The 22,402-nt window shown below is 48.4% G+C and overlaps 1 protein-coding gene across 2 annotated transcripts in view; it reads left to right on the top strand.

The window, feature by feature from the left end:
- Nucleotides 1-17,602: 17,602 nt before the first annotated feature.
- LGI2 (leucine rich repeat LGI family member 2) overlaps nucleotides 17,603-22,402 on the top strand; it is a 70,768-nt gene continuing 65,968 nt past the window's right edge. The window contains exons 1-3 of one of the 2 annotated variants that reach the window (XM_023515350.1): nucleotides 17,603-17,664; nucleotides 18,767-18,964; nucleotides 19,110-19,222. In XM_023515350.1, coding sequence (XP_023371118.1) covers nucleotides 18,854-18,964; nucleotides 19,110-19,222 — 224 coding nt within the window. In that variant the 5' untranslated portion in view covers nucleotides 17,603-17,664; nucleotides 18,767-18,853. Of the gene's footprint in view, nucleotides 17,855-18,766; nucleotides 18,965-19,109; nucleotides 19,223-22,402 lie in introns of both variants that reach the window. The other variant, XM_023515349.1, reaches the window with a different exon arrangement.

The following is a 22,402-nucleotide window of genomic DNA, read 5'->3' as shown; positions in this document are numbered from 1 at the left end:
TTCTTAGATTTTCCCCAATGGCAAAATGTTCCATCCAAATTCAAACCGTTTGGTAATCATCTCACATTTCCTGGAATACTGAAGCCCCTGCAGAGTCTTGCTGGGCAAAGAAAGAAGCTAGTTGCCTTTAGGCATTCTTTCTGTTCCTTTTTTTTTTTTTTTTTAAAGAGGTTTGTTTGTTTGTTTTTGCTTAATACCGACTATGTGCCAAGTGCTCTGCTAGACGCGAGAGACTCAGAATCCTAAAATCAGAAGGAACCCGGAGATTTTTGAGGACAAGCGCAAAAGGTATTTTCCTGATAACACAGGAGCTGCAGAAGCATTTTAATGAACAAAGGCCTTGCTGTACATACAGCTATCCTCAAAAGGGTTGCAAGCTTTCTTACCCTTTGTGCTGGGGTTTTACTTTTGAAATAAAAGCTGATCTCCTGGGAGAGGTCATAAAGACAAAACCGCAGTCTAGGCATTTTTTTTTTTTCTATAGCAAGGAAGAATGTTCAGAGAGGAACTCCAGGGGAAGAAAACCGAATAACTCCCTCCTGCTCTGACACCAGGTTGCAGGATGCGGAGGGCTGGCGTAAGCCCTGTTTTAGCCAGGCCCTTACCTGGCCCTTGCTGTGGCATGTGTGTGGTGGCACCAGCTGTGTACACCGTCCCCTGCATGTTGCAGGGAAATTTCTTCTTGTAAACGGAGTGGAACAGAACATGGATCATCACTGTGACAAGCCAGGAGCTGACGTCCTCCAGAGTTTCCCAAAGCAGCTGTTTCCTGTTACTTGATAGTACTATCAAGTGTGTTTTCTAAAAATGACAGGCCAAGTGAAAAAACAGAAAGAAGCATCATCTTCTCTTAGCCTGGCTCAGACCTCACCCTTCCCTGGCATCCTCTAAATCAGATCCCAGTCGCATCCATCAGGGGCTGACCCTAGTCTTGTCGGTAATCCAAATGGAGGTGTTTACTGAAATGTAGAATTGCCCTGTGCTGCTGGGAGTTGGGGAGGTCAGTGTCACATGGTTTTTGTGTAAGTGGCTGCAACTACTTGACAGAAATAAGAACGTCATCCCACATGATGGCCTTGGGTAGTGGTTTTGATCCTGGCTGCCTCAGGATCTTTGAAAAATTCCAATTCCGAGGCCCTACCCCAGACCAAGTGATCTAAACGTTTGGAGCAGTGGTTCTCCACCCTCCTAATGCCATGACCCTTTAATACAGTTCCTCATGTTGTGGTGACCCCCAAACCATAAAATTATTTTCATTGCTACTTCATAACTATAATTTTGCTACTGTGACGAATCGTAATGTAAATATCTGATATGTAGGAGACCTCCAAAGGGGTCGTCGCCATCCACAGGTTGAGAACCGCTGGTTTAGAGGTTGGCCAGGATTGCTGTAATTTCTTAAAATCGTTCTAGGTGTTTCTGAACCATTAAAGCAGCAAGAGCTCGAGCTTCAGCATCAGAGAGGGGGGTTTGAAACTGGATTTTACTGCTTGCTTTAGAGGCGGGCTTTGAAGATATTTCTTAAATTCTTTTGAGGTGGTTTTCTCAGCTATAAAATGCTGGAGAATAGTAAGGATCTTTCAAAGTTGATGGGATTAAATAAAACGAGATGTTAGTGCTTGCCCCTGGCGGGTACTCAAGAAACAGTGGTACTTAATATTATTATCAGGGTTTTTAATTGTTGCCGGATACCTGTGGGTCTCGGACTCACCCTGTCTCAGGGCCTCCTTCACATGCTCAGGGCTGGACTTGAAGTTATTAGGATTCATCCAGGCGCACTGGCTCACCTCTGTAATTCCAGTACTCTGGGAGGCCGAGGTGGATAGATCACCTGAGTTCACGGGTTGGAGACCGGTCTGGGCAAGAGCAAGACCCCGTCTCTAAGAATAGCTGGGGGGTGTGGCAGGCACCTGTAGTCCCAGCTACTCAGGAGGCTGAGGCAAGAGAATGACTTGAGCCCAAGACTGTGAGGTTGCTGTGAGCTATGATGCCATGACACTCTACCGAGGGCAACAAAGTAAGACTCTGTCTCTAAATAAATAAATAAAATACAAAAATAAATAAATAAAGTTACCAGGATTCATCTTCTCTCCCTTTCTGTGTTTTGAGCACTGATGTCTCAAAGTCCATGGCGACATTAGCTCTCCTGTTGCCTCTCATATTCAGGTGAGAGAAGAGAGAAAATCCAGTGGTAAGCTTACAAGGCGTACTTGGCTATGGCAGGGTCACAGTTACTGACCACCCACCCTGGCAGTGGGAGTGTGAGTCACATGGTCCCCCTAGAGCTAGTGAAGCTGTACAAACTGCAAAGTATAAGGATAGGCTGAAGAGTGGGGAGGGCTTGGTTCCCAGATAGAGATCAAGGCGGGGGTTAGAGGCGGCCAGGCAAACTTTGCAGATGCCTGCCTTCCACGGCCTGGCTTAGCCACCATTAGCTGTATCTGTGCAAAGAAAAAAGAAAGAACTTAGTGAACAGGAATGTGGATGGAAAAAGAAAACATGTTCAAAACCCTGCACTATATATAGCTGGGGCTGGTACCCAGCTGGTAGGCACCAATGCATGCACTTGCCTGGGTCTGCTCTGCTGGTTGCCGTGTTGCTTGTTAATTCCTCTTCTATTTCCCCTGCCCATAAGGACAAGGAATTCCTGGGCGCCCCCTGTACATGCTAATCTTGCTTGCTCATGCCCTTCTTCCATACACCTGGAGTCACCTTCCTCCCTCTACAGGCACCCATCCAAATACCTCCCAGCCTATAGGATCCTGTCTCAAATACTCCTTCTCCAAGAAGCCTTCCAGGAGTTCCTTGTTCCCACCCCTCCTTCTGTGGCTCAAGGAAATGCATTCAGATCTCTGGCACTGTTACCTATGTCTCTTCCATAGCCTTCATCACTCCCTGCCTTGCACACGTATTTTAGTATATGCCCTCGCTTCCACTACTCGCCTCTGACCTTCTGGAGGGATGGGTTTATCAGCTCAGGGTCTTCATTTCTGGGGTGGTTAATTTTCCGTGTCAACTTGGCCATGGTGCCCAGCCATTTGGTCAAACATTACTCTGGATGTTTCTGTGAGGGCGTTTTGGATGAGATTAACATTTAAATCAGTGGCTACCAAATAAAACAAATTGCACTCCATAATGTGGGTGGTCCTTATCTAATCAGTTGAAGGCTTGACTAAAACTAAAAGACTGACCTCCCTTGAATAAGAAGGAATTCTGCCAGCAGATGGCCGTCAGAGTCAACGGCAACATTAGCTCTTCCTGCGTCCCTAGCCTCCTTGGAGCCCTACAAAATTTGGACTTGCCAGCCCCTATAATGGTGGAAAACGCATCACATAAACAGGCTGGGTTTTTTGAGTGCAAATAATGGGACTAAGTAGCAACTACACTTTATAAGGAGCACAGCTTTACACAAATGTTTGTTGTTATAATTATTACTTCCCCCACCACTGTTACTGCCACCACTGTGATTATTGGTTCTAGAATTTGTGCCACGGGTGGCCTTAAAGTTGCCTGCAGCTCTTGCCCGGAGGGACCACCAGACACTTTATTCCAAATACTCTACCTGCATCTGCCTAGCACCGAGTTGAACAACTGGTGTTTAATTTCCAGCCTCCCTCCCGTATCTGGGCCGTGCTGTTTGAAGTTGTGCCTCAGTTGGGTGGAAGCTGTCCCTTTCTTCTTTCTTCTGAGCAGATCCCACAGCTGTAGAACCGGATAGCTTTCACAGACAGAGGGGGATTTTCTTTGCCAGTGTATCTGGGGGTAGGAGAAAGCCAGTTCTCCAAACCCATGATGTTGCCAGGACGTGTTACTGTCTCCACTGAAAAGCCTTTGCTGAATGAGACAGTTTCTGAAACCAATGACAAGCCCCAGATGAGAAATTGCCCCAATTGATTGCACATCCAAACAGCCTGGCTCCAACAAGAGGGCTGGCATCACATTTGAAGAACAGCTGTGAGATCAATTTGGGTATGGGTTTATTAGTCATGAGTCAGGTTTGGAAGGGTGTCTTTGGGGAAAAGAGGTCGTGGGCAGGGGACTCAAACTACTGTGAATAATCCTGACAGCCACATGCACTGCTCGGGAAGATTTAACTGCCTCAGCTGTGCTGTGTCAGTTGGCCGGTTCATCAGAGTGTCGGTAGATAAGAAAAGAACAACCCCGGCCCAGGCCAGCCGGCCAAATCCCAGCCTGGCACTGGGCCTGGATTGATTTTACTTGTTGTCTGATGGCAGCCCCAGTTTCTTAGATTCTCAGAGTTGGAGGATGCCTAGGAAGGTTGATGGAGTCCAGCAGTTGTCAGCTTCAAGGCGACCCAGGAGTCTACCTGGGATGGCAGTGTTTCAGCTCAGGGCAAAGCAGAAGGGCAGCTGCGGTGACAAATGCACACATAGTTATTGGATATCTGCCATGTGCCAGCCCAGGCCCTACCCGACACACTCAGACCCTCACAGGAACAGTAGTCACGAGGCTGAGAGAGGGGTCCAGGTCTCCCAGGATACCATCTTGCCTTCTGAGGCTGTCAGGTCCTTGGTTGAGCTTTGATATTGTTTGGCTTTCCCCCTACTTTATTTTTTAAATTATTTATTCTCTAAAAGCTGGGGAAGACAGGACATGTTTCCCTCCCCTTACATTCATTCATTCTGCCTACAAAGATAACGTCTGTATTCTACACAGGCTCATCCAGAAGAGTCAAATACAGAGAGACAGAAAGAATATAAACCTCTCCGTCAACCAGAAATGAATCCCTTGAACATTTGTTTGACAGCGACGTTTTCCACACCTGTATGTCTCTATTCAAGTCGACATTTATGGGTCATCTACATAATGAGAATCTTCCTGTTTTCTAATTTGCAGGGTTTTACTCCCCAGTGTCACAAAAAGCTTCCTCCAACAATGACGATAGATTCGTGTCCACATCTGTAAAGGCTGGTTAGTGCTGTTACGTGGCTATATCGGAACGTTCTGACTCTCACAGCCCTGGAGGGGCTCTTAGGTTGCTGTGGCTTTTGGTTCTGACAGAGGTGATCCTCTGTGGACTCATCCACACTAGGACGTCCTCCTGTTCCTTCTGTTTACACCCCGCGCCCAAGACCTAGCACGTGCCCTGGGTGTAGTAGTTGATGTTTGGGGAATAACTTAAATCAATAGCTTTGTGACCTCGGGTTCTGTTATTTTCTTAGGAAAAAATTCCTAGAACTGAAATTTTAGGGTCAAAGGGAACAGACGTTTTTATTGTAGTCTCAAATTGCCAGCCTTCCTTTCAGAATAGACCTACCAAGTTACAGCCCTCCGTATATGGCAGGAATTTCTTCTTACCTCTGCCAAAGTTGGGTATTTTCCTTTTTTCCCCAGCTTTGGCACTCTAATAGATTTGATTCTTTTTTTTTTTTTTTAAACAGAGTCTCACTTTGTCACCCCTAGTAGAGTGCCGTGGTGTCATAGCTCACAGCAACCTCAAACTCTTGGTCTCAAGTGATCCTCTTGCCTCAGCCTCCCGTGTAGCTGGGACTACAGGTGCCGCCACAACACCTGGCTATTTTTAGAACCAGGTCTTGCTCTGGCTCAGGCTGGTCTTAAACCTGTGAGCTCAGATTCCACTCGCCTCGGCCTCCCAGAGTGCTGGGATTACAATCCACCCCACCCAGCCCAATTTGATTCTTTATCCTTAGTGTTCCATTTATCAATCTGGGTTAAAAAGATTTGTCTGTCTTCTTTCTTCTCTGCACTAGCAGCTAGTCCAGGCCTAGAGCAAGGGAAGTACTTGATCGAGATGTAATACAGTTGCTCAAGAATATTTGTAAAGCTCATCATGCTGGGGGCCAAGGACAAGCAGAGGAACATGTCATTTCTGCTGCTGGCTACATGGGGACCCAGCATGTCCCCTTGCATGGCTGGTACCCACCTTTGGAGAGAAACAAGAAGCGCTGTGGGAGGGACAACACAGGAACGCGAGGGTCCCCCCTATGGGGTGGGTTACAGAGGATGTGTCCTGAGACCCGGCATGATGCCTAAGGGGTGGAGAGGAGGAAGAACAGAACAGTGAGATGTGCGCAAATGAAGCGAAGCAGACAGCATCCTTGCCACGGGCCTCAGGGAGGTTCAGTGCAGGGAGGAGCCACTCCCTGTAGTGGTCCTAAAGTACAGCTGAGAACCACCGACCAGCGAAGTCTGCACAGTGCTTAGCAAACATGCATTTTTCTGGCTTTGCCTCAGAGCAACTAAGTGAGGGGGTCTGGAGACTGGGCAGGTCTTGACACCTGCTTCAGGAAATTCCTTTACCCACCAAAGCTCAGGAGTCATGGCCCAGGGCGACACCTAATAGGTGTTCCAGTGAAATAGAGAAAGAGGATTTAGGGTCTATTCAGAAACAGACAACCAGTTTGTCTGTGAGCCCCCTCACTTCCTGCCACACCTCACATTAGCCCCTTTGTTCTGGAGTCCCTGATTCTTATGCAACCTCAAGCTGCCGCAGGAGAACATTTCTTTCATTGGAGGGATTTGGAGAACCAGCTACGTATGGATGCCGTGAGAACCAGCTAAGAGTGGATGCTGCGGACGCCATGGTTCTTTCCCATGATCCACTGCGTTCTGTGAACTCCCTGGGAGCCTTGGTTGGTGAAGTTGTCCATGAGGTGAGTGAAAAATTCTCTTGGGATGTCTCAGGGTTGTTGAGAGGAGGCCTCCTTTTGCTTCCGTGACAACAGAGGAGAGTACATGTTTACAGGCCCCTTGCCTGGGAGGAGCAGGTGGCCAGAGCAGGGCTCGGGGGCAGCGACAGCGGCTGGAGGCTTCCCAGGTAGTTGCCTGTAGACCTGAGGAAGGCGCCTCCCAGAGGAGCGTCCCTTGGAAAATTGGATTACTGCTGCTGCCACGTGCTTATCAAGCGGACACCGCCCAGGTGAAGCCCAGACAAGCTCTGGGAAGGTCAGAAAGAGCTTGCCACAGGGAGGTCCTGGCTGTCATCGCACCTGTGCCTAGAGTCCCCACCCTGCTTTACCCATGGCCTTGGCTGGGACCCCACTCCTTATAGAAGGTGGGTTAGGGGTACGGGGGAGCTATGATTTCCAAAAGGCTGCCAGATGGCAGTGAGGGGACCAGGGCGCACATGTTGCCCCACCTGACAGCCTTAGAAATCGTGCAGATGGGGAAGGAGCCTTTAGCTACAGTGCATGGCATTTCCGCTGCTCCTGGAACACACCCGCTGGGAAGTAATGCGCCTTGTAACCCACCAGAAACCCTCACTAAAGGTCTGATACACCAAGACCTGTGTCTTTCCAGCAGCTGCCAGGGCTGGTGCAGTCAGCTATCAGGATAATGCTCCTTGGAACCATGTTTCCCTGGAACCAAATAAAGCAGCTGCTCTTGAACCTGCTGACTTAAGGTGGGATGAGAGAGGAACAGAAAAAGAGCAGCCAGCTTTGCCCAGGGACGACCCACTTCTCTGGCAGCTCACACCAAGACCACATCCTTCCTCTCCTCTAAGCAATTAATCTCTTCCCTCTTTCAGGAAGCCTCCCTGGATTTTTTTTTTTTTTTGAGACAGAGTCTCAAGCTGTTGCCCTCGGTAGAGTTCTGTGGCATCACAGCTCAGAGCAACCTCAAACTCTTGGGGTTAAGTGATTCTCTTGCCTCAACCTCCCAAGTAGCTGGGACTAGAGGGGCCACCACAATGCCCGGCTATTTTTTTTTGTTGCAGTTGTCATTGTTGTTTAGCTGCCTCGGGCCAAGTTTGAACCTGCCAGCCTCGGTGTATGTGGCCAGCGCCCTACCCACTGAGCATAGGCACCGCCCAGCCTCCCTGGATTTACCTAGGTGAAACTATCAACTGCCTGTTTCTTAGGATGTACTTTTCTGACCAGGTCATCTCCCTGCTAGAATCTCAGCTCTTTCTTCTACTGACTTGGTGCTCTTGGCAACTCTCAGGGCTGCTGGGGAGATGAAATGAGTTAATGTGCCTGGAACACAGGAATAATTATCATGTACAATATATAATTCATGTCATCACATATTGCATATATACATCTTATATACATCTGTGCTAGAAATGCAATATACATATGCAAACTATTATATTTATAATGTATATATACAGACATACTATATGCACAGTATATAATACATAATGTTAATTATTATTTATTTAACAAATATTCATTAAGTGCCTCCTATGTGCCAAGCATGGGTGTCCTGTTCCTGTCAATGTGTAACCAACACCCAGCAGGGAGTTGGTTAACATAAAGCTGAACAAAATACATTCTAAACAAGGCTGGGGGTGGTGGCTCATACCTGTAATCCCAGCACTCTGGGAGGCCCAGGTGGGTGGATTGCCTGAACTCACCAGTTCGAGACCAGTCTTTGCTAGAGCGAGACCCCATCTCTAAAAATAGCCAGGCATAGTGCTGGGCACTGGTAGTCCCCGCTATTTGGGAGGCTGAGGCAGGAGGATCACTGGAGCCCAAAAGTTTGATGTTGCTATGAGCTAAAGACCCCATGGCACTCTACTAAGGGTGACCAAGTAAGACTCTGTCTCAAAAAAAAAAAAAGAAAGAAAGAAAGAAATACTTTCTAAGCAGTAGGAACTAGGGCTGAAGTTCAGACAGAGGCCGAAGGAAGGAAGAAGGAACTCCCAAGTCCTCTGACCACTGGACAGGAATGGAGGGCTTTCTGGAAAACGTGTGTGTTCTGGATCTGGAAGGATGAGTAGAATTTGTGCGGGAGAGTGCAGTATCCTGGGCCATGGGGACAGAGGGAGGGCAGGGAGTAGAAGCTTCCCTTCATTCACAGAGCAGCTGGTGAGTGCCCACTGTTTGCTCAGCCCTGCGCCAGGCCCTAGAAATTGAACAGTGACCAACATAAGCCATAAGGCTTAGCTGGGGCTGAGAAGGGGGTACAATATAAAGGAGGTGGGAAACCTCTCCCCACATTTTGGTCCCAAGAGGCTGTGGGAGAGAAACAGCACTGGAGGGAGATTGCCAAGGTCACATACTGGGGACGTTGTTTTCCATTTCCAGTGATCATGGGGGAGTGGGTAGCTTTAGAAAAATCCAGACAGGCATGGGTGTGCTAGAGGTTATGGCATGTGCCCCCTTTCTGCTGGTGGCCATGACACAGGGAAGCCTACAGCCCCCAGGAGAGCGCATCCATCCGCTTTCCTGGGAATAAATAGCATGGCTCTGTAGCCAGGGTAGAGGCAGGGCAGGGAGCTGGCTGCCAGACAAGCCTGGGGCAGTGTTTTCTAGCTTCCTGGGCTGGGAATGTCTAGCCCTTGTTAGGAAGGGATCAGCTTTGAAAAGCCAGACCTGAATTGAGAGAAAACATTTTGCAAAGCTCCATTATTTCATATGTAACATAGGCCACCAGAAAACAGGCAGCAGCAGAAGAAAGGGAGGCAGGCCCCAGGACAGCCTGTAAATTTTCTAAAGGCCAGAACCTCTCTTCCTGCCCACAGCCTGGGCACACATGAAGAGTCCATGCTTGGAGGGAGAGATGTGTCCTCCTAGCTGGCCACACAGAGAACCCTCAGCCGGGAGCACAGGAGTCAGTGCCAGCTGAGGGGGTCCTGGAGCTGGGGATGAGAGCCAATGAGATGTAAGGGAACGTCTGTTGGGAAATTTTTGAGAAAAAAAGAAAAAGCGAGATTAAGGCAAGGAAGGAGTTTTGAGAACCAAGGAGGAAGCACAGACCCTTGTTTTGTTCCTTGGAATGTAGCCATGATGCCCGGAGCTGCAGCAACCATCCTGCTCCCACAAGGTGACAAGCATGGGGCTGAAAAGACAACTCCCCTCAAATGGTGGAGTTGGAAGGTAGAACTGGGGTCTTTCGCAACATACTGAGACTGTTAATCTTTCAGATCTCTTCTTGAGTAAATTGTAAATGTCCTAATGGTTTAAGCCAACAGTTGGATATCTGATACTTACAGCAGAGTGTATTTTAGCTGATTATACTACGTGTCAGGGTTTAGTCAGGAAAACAGAAACCACATTTGTAGAGATAATTTAATATAGGGACTTGGCTGAACAGAGTATTGAAAAGGCAAAAAAGGATCACTGAGGTGTGAAAGGGGTAGTAACTGAAGGAAGGCAGCCTCTACCCTAAGATGAGGGAATCAGCAGAGGTCAGGGTCATTGGGACTAGGAACATGGGGGAAGAGCCCTGCAAAACTGGCATCGAGGCTAGATCTAAAAGGGTGGGGGAAACTGGAACAAGCGCTGCTGAGGCTGTGGGTGGAGAACAGGGAGAAAACAGGAGGGGAAGAAACAAGCTTCTCTCCCCTCTCCTGCCTTCCGGTTTCCCTCACCAATAGCATGTGGCAGAAGTAACAATAGGAATGTTCTGGAATCTAGATGGTAGGAGGACTTGTGTCTCCTCCCTCGCCCTCTGGGAACATGGCACTGACGTGGCGATGCCATAAAAGGCTATACACAGAGAGTTGCCCAGTGGAGACAGCTCAGCTGCCCCAGTCCAGCTGCAGAACCTCCCCGCCAACCAGAAAACTGGGATAAGTAAATGTCAGGGTTCATTATGCTGCAGTAATAGATAACAAAAAACTGTGCAATGCAGAAAATGGTCAACTGGCAAGGCACCCACCAACAGGACGTGATGGGTCTGGGACAGGTCGGAGGGGTGTCAGGAGAGGAGCAAGGGGCAGGGCCAGGTGATGAGCAGGGCCCCAGCTGGTAGACAGTTTCTTGAGTAACAGACCCCGGGCAATGTGGCTGCACATGGTGCTTCTGCTGCTGGGACGGGTCTTCCCTGGCTCCTCATCTAGCTAATTCTACGCGTGACATCCTTAGCTTCTGTGGTCGCATCCCCAAAGCAGTCCTTCCTTACTACAGAGTTATTTTTGTGTCTCAAAATAGCCAGACCCAGCAAAACTAAAAGAGCGTGTGCCTTGAGGCTCTACAAGACATGATGAGAAATTAACAGCAGAAATTCCCAGTCCTTCGCCCTCCATCTGGGTTTCTTTAGACCATTGGCTCTCAAAATGTGATCCCTATATCAACATCATTTGGCATCATCTGGGAATTTGTTTGAAATGGAAATTCTTGGGCTCTATCCCAGGGAAACTGAATCAGAATCTCTGGGTGTGGGGCTCTGCAGTCTGGGAGCTGTCTCAGTGATTTTGATGACTCTAAAATGTGAGAACGACTGGGGTGGACTTCAGGGAGAGAGATGAGTTTGGGGGCCAGAAAGGGATGAGAAGATGGGATTCTGAGAAACAGACAGGCCTATAACAGCTCCGCTCCTTGCCTGGCTGTGGCAAATCAGGAGGGGGGCCAGCATGCCGGGAGATTTGGAGAGGATCAGTCTCATTGCACCAGGATCTGTGCCCAGAAGTCAAGACCTCTCAGTGGAACTGAATGAATGCTTGAGATCAGTTCAGATCGACTGAACACTTGATCCCCCAAATCGCCCCTTTGCCCCAGTGCATACAAGACCATTAGGTTCCTTCTGAGGGTCATTCAGAACAAAAAGACTTGTCCGTGTGTGTGTGTGTGTGTGTGTGTGTGTGTGTTTCCACATATCATTCACAGCCATTCAGAAAAGCCCTACAGCTTTTGCCATGGTCATTTTGACCAAATCAGTGCAGACAGCCCAGCTGCCCCAGCCCAGCTGCATGAGGGATCCCAGGTGAGTCCAGCCGCGGAAACTTCCCACCAGCCACAGAACTGGAAGAAGTAAATGTTGGTTAAAAAAAAAAAAATCTAATTTTTTACCACAATTAGCTCATGGAGGACCCCAGTGATGTTTTTTGTGGTCAGACTGGGAGAAGCTTGATAAATCTTAAAGACCCACGCTCTAGGGAGGCCAGTGGTATCCACTGACACCCTGGATTAATTTTCCAGTTCCTGGGCACAATGATAATAAAATCTGCCATTTATTGGTCTTCTAGGCACTTTTCCTGCTTTTTATCACTTAATCCTCACTATGCTTCAATGAAAGAAAACCTATCATCCCCTATTTAACAGCTGAGGACCCTGAACTTCAGCAGAACCAGGTAACCCCCAGATGCATGCAGCCAGGATGCAGCAGGGCCAGGACTTGACCCCAAGTCTGCCGGTCCCCAGCATCTGTGCTGCCAGGCAGCCCTGCCGGCCCATCATTATTTGGAAATGGACCCTCCCCCGCCCCTCTTTTTTAAAGAAGCCGCAAAATGAGCATCTCAGCAGATATCTACATTGTATCCTGGTTGACTCTGGAGGTGGAGAGTGGGCCAGAGGCTTCCCCAGCAGCTGGAGGGCTCAGCTGTGGCCTTGGAAGATAGAGCTCTACCTTATTCTGTGTCTGTCTCTCTCTCATCCTCTGGCTCCGAGCATTCAGGGTGAGGCTGGGGGGCATAAATACCAGCCAGTAATGCATCTCCCCGAGTTTATTTACTAAAACAACATTTTTTATTAGCAGAACATGTTCACAGGGAAAAAATGACAGCCTACATTTTATGTCGCCATTGATCTTTAATCCGAGCCTGCCTCGAGGTTTCCTATAAAATCAGAGCTTCCTGGCCCCGAATGTGATTACTACACCCGAATGAATGACGGCCGGGGCTGCTCTTTTCTCATCTGAAAAAGGCTGGAATTGCTTTGTGTAAATGGGTGAAAAATGCTGATATTTGGATTCTATAAATAGCTCTCCTCCTGAGCGAGCAGCGCCGGGTTTCATCTGCGCGGTCTCCTTGGAGTGTTTGGGGCCTTATCATTTTTATCCAGGGAGCGGCATACAAATGAGCCCCCGCCAAGCGCGGATTTGGAACATTTGGGCGCGTCTGCGGTTAATGAGGGGCGGGAGGTGCTGTGGGACGAAGCGGGACATTGCCCACGAGCGCGCGGCGGGGAGCTGGGGACCAGCACGAACGTCCCTTCAGGGCAGCCAGCCGCCGCACAGCCCCTGCTCCCCGCTTCCCTTTGCAGCCTGCGCCTGCCCGCGTGGGAGATGGTTCTATCTATAGCGCGCTATTTTTAGCTCCATCACCCGAGGAGCCTGACAGCCAGTTAATGACTGGGACCCATCGCGGCGTGTCTGCCGCGCTGTGGCATTCGCGCGCCAGGAGCAGATGCGCTGAGGCTCAAGGTTGCTGCATCTGAAAATGCTCTTCCTTCCCTGGGAGGCAGGGCTGTTTGAGCAGGGCATTTTGAGGGGGCAGCGTCCCCCACTCAGAATCCTCAGACGGCAAGGAGGGGCGAATCTTGTTCATTTCTGCGGCAGTGAATGGCATCTTCTAATGCACAGCCTAGAAGCTGTTAGCACAGCCTGGGCAGGCAGAGGGGATGGGGAGATAAGGGGAGCAGCCCTGAGGGATGGGAAAGCGCTCTAATTACATCCTGGGCAGATCAGAAGCCACAGAAGGCCTGTATACAGCTACCTGGGTTAAGAAGCTGTAATTTTTCCCCAAGAAAGGAAAATGTGGAATTTCAGAGGTTTAATGCCCTTCAGAGGCCGTAGTCTATGTCAGATGCTACCCTGATTTTATGGACTGGGGGCTGCCTGCACAGAGAGGATGAGCGATCTGCTCAGGACCACAAAGCCCGCCCCCTGCCCTCAGGCTTTCTGCAGTTGTAGCACCCAGGACCAAGTACCAATTTCAAGGGCTTGGTTATACTTGATGAACAACCCAGGATGTGTTCAGTGCCTGTGTATTCATTCATTCTCTCGCTCACCTTAAATGCCAGGGTTCATGGGGGGCTAGCTGGCTGGCTGAGCACCAGGAAGTCAGACTCCTGGCTATGGTGACATGGGAAGGTCAGTGTCAGGGACCCTGTTGGGAAGTCTAGGAGCAGTCTCCGGTTGAGAGTTGGCATCACAGATGTGCCTGGAGAGGCCACTTTGTCAGATCTCCTGGATAACATTGACAGCTGACACATGTGACAGGTGGCACATGCCAGGGCACCATCTTAAGCATGTTCCCCGTGTCAGCTAAGAGTCCTCCCTGCAGGCTCAGTGCCTGTAGCGTACACCAAGGGTGGCGGGTTTGAACTTGGCCCAAGCCAACTAAACAGACAACTGCAACAAAAAGTAGCTGGGCATTGTGGTGGGCACCTGTAGTCCCAGCTACTTGGGAGGCCAAGGCAAGAGAATGATTTAAGCCCAAGAGTGTGAGGTTGCTGTGAGCTGTGATGCTACGGCACTCTACCAAAGGCAACATAGGTGAGCTGTCTAAAAAAAAAAAAAAAGGAGTCCTCTCTCTGCAACCCCCAGAGATGGTATTGAAGGAGCTCAGGATATCTCCCCTAAAATAAGAGTTCCTGCTATAAAGAATATTTGAATTAAAGTGGACTGGCTGACTGATCAGAAGATCACAGGGGCAATCGACTTCTCTCCCTCTTATCTTAACATATTGCAGGAAAAGATGCAACCAGATCTGGCCCAAATCATTTTAAATATAATACCTATCTCTCAAGGTTAATTTAATTTGCGAAGAGAATCATTTACAAGTCAATCTGTTCCCCCATCCATTCATTCTCTCTAGCAACCATTTATTTCCTCCAGATGGGATTACCTATACTCCTCATCTCTCCCTCCCTGCCAGAAGGAAGGTATAACAATTTCTGGACTTCACTGAGATATTGGGTGGTCACTCTGTGACTCTCTCCACGTGCCTGGTAAATAAACCTCGTCCTTGTGTGAATCTGCCTTGTCCACTGATCTTTCATTGAACTTTCTGGGTAAATGGGACATTTCCCTGTTACCCCTACAGAGGCACAGTCAGACTAGTAACTTGTCTGAGGTTACCCAAGTAGTAGTTATACATGTGTGTATGGGGGCAGAGGTCCGGGAATGAAACCTGGGCTGTCTGACCCAAGTTCATGCCCTTAACCACTCTTCTATATTGCTTCCAGGTCACAGCCATCGGACTTGCCTCCCTCATCCCAGCTAGATTTAAAGGGCCTCAAAATTCCCAACAGCCTTCCTCCCTCTCAGGCTCCTCTGTCCAATCACAGCACTGTCTATGAGGATGGAAGGGCTGTATGTCTGGGCTGTCCAATCTGGTAGCCGCTAGCCATGCGTGGCTACTGACTATTTGGAATGCTGGCCAGTATGACTGAGAAACTACACTTTTAATTTTACAAAATTTTACCTAATCTCAATTTCAATAGCCACATGTGGCTTGGAGCTACCACACTGGGGCTTTTCAGAGGACTGGCTACACATTAGTCAACTGGGAAGCATTTAAATATAGCACCGCTAGGACCTATTCTCAGAGATTCTTACCTAAGTGATTCAAGGTAGAGCCTGGGCATCATTATTTTTAAAAGATCTTCAGATGATTCTAATGTGCAAGGAAGTGTTGAGTTATTGGCCTCCATGATATTCTAGGTCGTTCTGGCCTCTTCTAGCCTCCAGGAACCAATCCTCTATTCATATTGTGGAAATGGCTTAGGTGGTTCACTCAGCACTGTTCCTCTTCCTTCTGTCCCTCACCCTCCTCTGCTATAGAGGCTAGAAAGCTAAATACTTGATTTCCCCAGTGGCCATGCAGCTGCAAGTGGCCACATTGACATTGTTCTGGCCAAAGAAACCTGAGTAGAATTCTGCTGGTAGTGCTCCATCAGCCTTCTTCTTCTTCCTGCCTAGAATGAAACTAGACGTCTGGTGCCATGGCAGCCACTTTACCACCATGAGGGAAAACTAGGAGAGTTGCAGACAACTGCCCCACTATCATTGTGTTGTAGCATCAAACCCAGCTTCCTTCTAAACTTTTTGTTTGGGGAAAGAAATATGATCTGTTTGCTTAAATCATCACAGTTATTTTCTCTCTCTTACAGCCTAAAGCATTTCTAAGACAGTAATGTTTTATTATCGTTGGCCTTGAGATTGTTCTGAAAAGTAAAACACATCAGTGTAGGGGAAGCTATTTGCAAACTGTAGTGAACACTCCAGGAATGGACCGTGTTTGCAACTGCTTTGGAAATATTGTCAATCTCTGCTTTGGGCAGGGAATTCAAACTTGAGGGCCAAAAGCCATGTTATTTCAGGGAAAGTTGGGGAGAGTTCTCAGTAGACTTTTGGTTGGAGGATGGGCAGAGTCCTGGGAACACAGCGACCAATTTGTCCTAGTATGCCCAAGTTCCCAGTTTTAGTACTGAAAGTTCCATGTCTCGGGAATCCCTCAGTCCTGGGAAAACCAGGAAAATTGGCCACCCTGTCTGGGAGCATAAGGCCCAGAGACCTACCATCCACCGCAAAACATCTGCTCGTGGAGCAGGTTGCCAGATGACCCCAAAGGTCTGGTCACTTCCTGCTGGAAAGTCAGCAGCTGATAGCCTGTGAGCCAGAAGTTACTCTACTCAGCTTTTCAGCTGTGGTTGCCGGTAATGAATTAGCGGCTCTTTGAAATGCTCACACACTCCTTTCAAATCTTCCACTGCTTCTTTCTTTAAGAGGAAGAGAGTTTGTGGGAATCTCCCACTTCTGGGGGGCAGGGCTGGCCATTGGACCACGTGTCCAACTGCCTCACACGGTTGCCTGCCCAGTGCCAGCCACTGAACACACACCCTTGTATGAAATGTGCCAGGCTGGTCTTTGGCCCTGGTCCTTATTCCCCATTCTTAGCTGCCATGTGCATATTTGGGCCACCCCGTGGTCCCTGCTCTTCCTTGATGCATCCCAGCTGGACTTTGCCCTGCGAGGTGTCATGTTCACCCCTTGCATTTTAATGGCCTGTTGGGGTTGTGAAGGAATCTCATGCATATTCCCTCTTTTGATTCCTCCAATAATCCCAGGAGATGGTTATTAGTCACCTGATCTCCACTTTCCAGATGAAAACCGAGGCTCAGAAAATCAATTCCCTTATCACATTCCCTCCAATGTCTGTCTGCCCTTGCTGAGGTGTGAGGGGCATGTTTGGACAGGGCTTTGGAATTGACAGATTGGGGTGTGAATTGGCATTTCATCCGCCCTGAACCCCACCTCCTGGGTGCTGAGAATAGTAGATCAGATAATGTGTCTTGTGTGTGCTGCTCCCAAGAAGTGCCTGGCACCCAGCAGGAGCTCAGGAAGTGATCCCTCCTTTGTCCCTTTCTCTTTTCCCCATGTGCCACCCCTTCTCCTGTGCTTAAAGTCTAACCTGGCTTCTCAAGGACTAAATGTCCTTTCATAATAATAACTAACAGCCATGCGCTCAGCACCGGTCTAAGCGTTTCATTCTCCCAGCCCTGAGGACTGTCCCATTTCACCACTATCCACGATGAGGAAACTGAAGCATGGGGACACTAAATTATTTGCTTACAGTCTCAGATAGTGAGTAACAGAGCTGGAGTTACAAACCAGTGTTTTGAGCCACTCACTGTGGGGACAGGGACATCAGAGGACGTTTCTGGATCCTACAGGCCTTCCACGCTCTTCCCATCAAGTGCAGATTCATTTAACAATAACATGCTTTTTGAAATGACGGTGGTGCTCTGGCAGGCTTTGTGTGTGGGTGTGGGTGTTTTACTTTCCAATCGCAGCTTTAACAAATCATCCCAGTTAGTGGCTTAAAACAACACAGATTTATCTTACAGGTCCGGAGGTCAGAAGTCCTAACTGGGTCAGAGGCTAAAAGCAAAGGTTGTGTACCTTCTGGAGACTCTGGGGAGGATCCATTGCATTTCCGTGAAAGATTTGACTTCACCAGGGAACATCTGCTCAAAGAGCTCCTGAAGTCCTCCCCGTGCCCCAGCAGTTGTGAGTTCTGGGGCAGAGAGAGGAGCTGCAGGGGGCCCAGCCATTGCGAGAAGTCGAGGCCCAGTGGAGAGAACAAACACCCAAACCCTAGCCGGTGGAGCCTTGGCACAGAAGAATTCAAAATGGCTGCACTCCCCAACTGGCTCAGTTTTCTCCTTTTTATCCCCCGCCAAAAAGTTCCAGCCGACAGGTACCTTTCTCATTGGTCAGTTTGAATCAAGCCCGGAGAAGCGGCTCTGGTTTCTTTTTTTGTTTGTTCATTTGTTTTTTGCAGTTTTTGGCCAGGGCCAGTCTTGAACCCGCCACCCCCAGTATATGGGGCTGGCCTGCTACTCCTTTGAGCCACAGGCATCACCCCAGCTCTGGTTTATACAAAACTTCAGGTTTTCACAGAAGCAAGCGTCAGCCTCCAGGTCCCAGGAGTTTAAGTTTTTACAAATTCCTAACAGCTGAGTCACGGGTGTATCCTGGGGGTCTCCTTGAGAAGCCCTCTGTTCTCTTTGACCTTACTTTTTCTAGGTATCCTCTCTCACAGCCTCTGCCCTTGCAAGGGGCTGGCACGTGAACGGGGTCAGGCACTCTTGGCGGGGGTGGGGTGGGGGGAGGGCTGTGGAGTATGCAGCCAGCAAGTCACATAGTGTGGCACCAGGAATAACCAAAAAGCACTCCTCTCAATCCTTTCTGTAGCTCAACCAGTCCTCAGAGTAACCCTAGGAGAGAGATAGGATCATTACTCCCATTTTGCAGATGGGAAAACTAAGGCCTAGAGAGGTTAAATTGCTTGTCTAAGGTCACACAGCTGATAAGTAGGAATACAGATGTTAGAGACTGTCTGTCACTGCTACTCTTTACTACAGTGGTTCTCAACCTGTGGGTCGTGACCCCTTTGTAACAATGAAAATACATCCTGCATATCAGATATTTACCTTACGATACATAACGGTAGCAAAATTACAGTTAAGAAGTAGCAACGAAAATAATTTTATGGTTGGGGTCACCACAACATGAGGAACTGTATTAAAGGGTCGTGGCATTAGGAAGGTTGAGAACCCCTGCTCTACTACCTCTGTGAGCTCATCTCTCTTTCTTCTCCCCACTCAAGGACATTTTAACAAGACTCACAGGCCCTCCCAACTACATGGTAACGATGGAGAAGGTGATGATAGTATCATCATCTTCACGATGAGGCATGAGATCAAGGAAGAGAGCTATAAGCCTCCAGAGAAGACTCATGGGTGAAGAAGCTGAGAGGAGGCACATGCTGGGCTTCGCAGTGGGTGACCTGTGCCCAGCAGAGGAGGTAATAATCCATGGCTGAGGCTTGCTCAGGTTGAAGCCATGTGGCCAAGTGTGTTTGGGGACAGCTAAGAAATCTGTTCAGTTGGAGTGGAAAATCTGTGTCCCGTGCTGGAAATTGAGGCCAGTCCCACTCATTCATTTGACAGACATGTACTGAGTGCCTTCTGCAGGCCACATGCTATTTCTGGTGCTGGAGAATTAGCAGTGAGAGGACAGATGACCCTGAGCTCCAGAGCTTCTGCTGCATTGGGAGAGACAGGTAAGAACTGATGAGGAAATATGGGAAAATCAAGTGCTGAGATAAAGAAAACCAAGCCATGGGTGTTAGAAGAGGCAATCCATTGCGGGCCCTGGGGGTCCCTGCACGTGGCTAGTGGGTATGCCCAGAATATGAGACCCTGGTTGCTCTTCACCTGGGCCATTCCTCAGGGTTGTGTTTGCAGGAAGCGTTCTCTCATCTCTTGCTCAGACACAGAGCAAGTTTGCTTATCACTCGTTCTAAAAGTGATAGATTTCCCAAGAGCAGTGTTCTTTGGCTGTGATGCAAATCTACCATATGTTTGGTATCTACCTGGGCCCCTCTGCGTCATCCCCCATGGGACTCTGGAGATGTGGGGATCCATGCCAGCATTGTGCTCTTGTCCTTGCTCTGCTGTGATTAACAAAGATCCCTTTATTTCTGACTCAAGAGTCTCATGTCTTTTGCCAGCGTCTATGAAACAGTAGCAGGCTAACTAAATAGGTTCCGTATGGGGTATCCAGACTCTGGCAGGATAATGGTGGCAGAGCGTGTGTGAGGGTGCTTACCTTGATCTCAAGGGCTAAGGAAACACCACCTGCCCTGGAGGAAGGCCACATGTTGAAGATTTGGAGGGTAAAAAAGAACTGTAACATTATTAATGAGGTGATTTTCATCTGGAGACTGGAAGGCAGGTGGAAAGATTTGGAAGGTTTTTTCATTATAAAAAGGGAGTTAAGGGGATGGCAATGTGTTATGGTTTTGGAATTTCCTTTAAGGTATTTTTTAAAAAATATTTTAACAGAGTGGGTATAATAGGTAAGTATAGTTGGCTGAGACTTGCCCTAGAATTTTTGCCTTGATTGAACTTTTTCACATGAGATGCTGTCGTAACTCCTGAAAAGACAGAGGGAGCCCAAATGTGATCTTGTAGGTAGGAACTGTCTTATCGCCAGGTTGCAGATAAATTCCTGGGTAGGTGGCAGGAGTCCACGTGACGATTGCTTTCAATGAAACCGGGTGGGAAGTTTGTAGAGGGCTGACATCTGACCCGTACGACCTCTGTTTCAGGTGCTCTCATTTCTTTTGAGGGCCGTGGACCCCATTGCTAGCCTGCAGAGTAATAGTTCTAAGTGCATAAAATAAGACACTTATTACAGGGGAACCCAATTGTGTTAAGCATAGTTATCGAATTATTAAAAAGAAGTGTTCAATATGATGACATAGGCACTTGATTGACATCTTCAACAACAAGGTCAATTGTAATGTGATATGAAAAAAATCTGTGATTTCTACTAGTGACAAAGTCACTCCTACACGGCTGTGGCTCGTTGCCTCATTCATAATTAAAGGCAACAATAAATTTCAGCTAGAGGTTAATGAAGATAAAAATGTTATCATTTTCTCCCATCTGAGTTCACAACCTTCCTGAATTCCCTGACGCGGGGATAACAGACCTCGTTTTGAGGGTATCAATAGCTGTCTAGCTAATAATGGGGAGTGACCAAATGAGTTTAGTTAGGCTGGCCTGGATTACAGTGGAAATACAGTACAATGCTATGCAGAAGACTCCCAAAGACTTCAAAACTTAGTTGCTTAGAACAATGGTTTATCTTGTTCTCTTGAGGCTGTAGGTGAAGGGCTCAGCAGGGTCATTTTCCACTGGTTTCACTTGGGAGCTTGGCTTGACCTGGAACTTCTCAGTTGGGGACTCATCTTCCAAGGCCTCTGTCCATGTAACCTCTGACCCCATGGTCATCTAGGATGGACTTCCTTAGAGCCTGATTCCTGGGCTCCAGAGAGAAGAAGGAGGGTCTGCCAGTCCTCCTCGGGCTCAGGCTTGGAAGTCTCACAGAGTAGCTTCCACAGCCTTCTGTCCAAAACAAGCCATGGGGGCCAGGGGTGGTGGCTCACAGCTGTAATCCTAGCACTTTGGGGCGGGGGATGAGGCAGGAGGATCGCTTAATGTCAGGAGTTTGAGGCCAGTCGGAGCAAGATTGAGATCCCTATCTCTACCAAAAGAAATAGAAAAATTAGCTGGGCATGGAACGTGATGCACACCTATAGTCTCAGCTACTTGGAGGGGGTGAGGCAGGGGGGTCCCTGAGCCCAGGAGTTTGAGGTTGCAGTGAACTATGATGACACCATTGCATTCCAGCCTGGGCAACAGAGCAATGGTCTGTCTTAAAAACAAACAAAAAAAGAACCACAGGCCAGTCCTAGGGGAGAGCAAATAGACTCCATCTCTTGATGTGAGAAGGGGTATAGAAGCCCAGGGAGGGGAGGAATTATCGGAGGCTTTATCTGGAGTCTTTCCACATGGGGACTGCCCAGGACTGGAGACTGCCCAGACACAGGAGTGTCACTCAGATTTCCTCTCCCGGAGTTCCTTATAAGCTCTCCCTGAACCACCAAAGTCTATTCCCAAGGCTGGAGAAGTGTTAATCTAAATGAAAAAAAGTGCCAATTTTATTAATACTAATTAACGAACTTAATCATGCAGTGTGTCGTATACTGTCAATAACAGAGCTGGCTGTTGCTTTAGAAATGAGGCTCAAGACTCGAATACACACTTCCCCTTCATCCCCTTGGCGTGTCTGACTCCTGCTGATGCCCGTTCCCCCTTTGGGGAGCCTTGGCTAAGTCTGGTCCCCAGCCCAGCCTAAATCAGGCTCCATCCCTGGGTTTCTGTAGCCCCTATACCTGCCTGTCTGCTTTCAACAACTTTATTAAGATATATACAGGCAGTACAACACTTGCCATTTCTCTAACACTGGATGGCAATAACTTGTCTGCTGTGCCTGCCACCTCACCGTTTCTGACCACAAAGTGGACTCATCTGGGGAACTTAAAAAAAAAAATTACCACCTGGGTCCCACCCCCAGAGTTAATGACTTAATGGTTCTGGATGCAGGGACATTGTAAAAGCTCCCAGGGGGGTCCTAATGAGCAGGGGGTGTGTGTCTGTGAAAATACTGCCCTAGGCTGTTGTCTCCTAGAGGGCAGGGGGCTGCCCTACCAGTACACAGTTGGTGCTTAATACCAGGTGAACAAGTGAATGAATGGCTAATGGCCCTGCCTTGCTTCTGAGGGAACTTGACCTCTCCCCCTGCTCGCAGCTGCTGGAGAAGGTGGTATGGGGTTGGCTTTTTTGTCCTTGCAACCACAGAGGAGCAGTAAGAAGGTCTTTTTTTTTTTTTT

The sequence above is a fragment of the Otolemur garnettii genome, unplaced genomic scaffold (assembly GCF_000181295.1).
Source record: "Otolemur garnettii isolate 467f Iridium unplaced genomic scaffold, OtoGar3 scaffold00069, whole genome shotgun sequence".
In the NCBI taxonomy this organism is placed as follows: Eukaryota; Metazoa; Chordata; class Mammalia; order Primates; family Galagidae; genus Otolemur; species Otolemur garnettii.
This window is presented reverse-complemented; position numbering and strand designations above follow the sequence as displayed.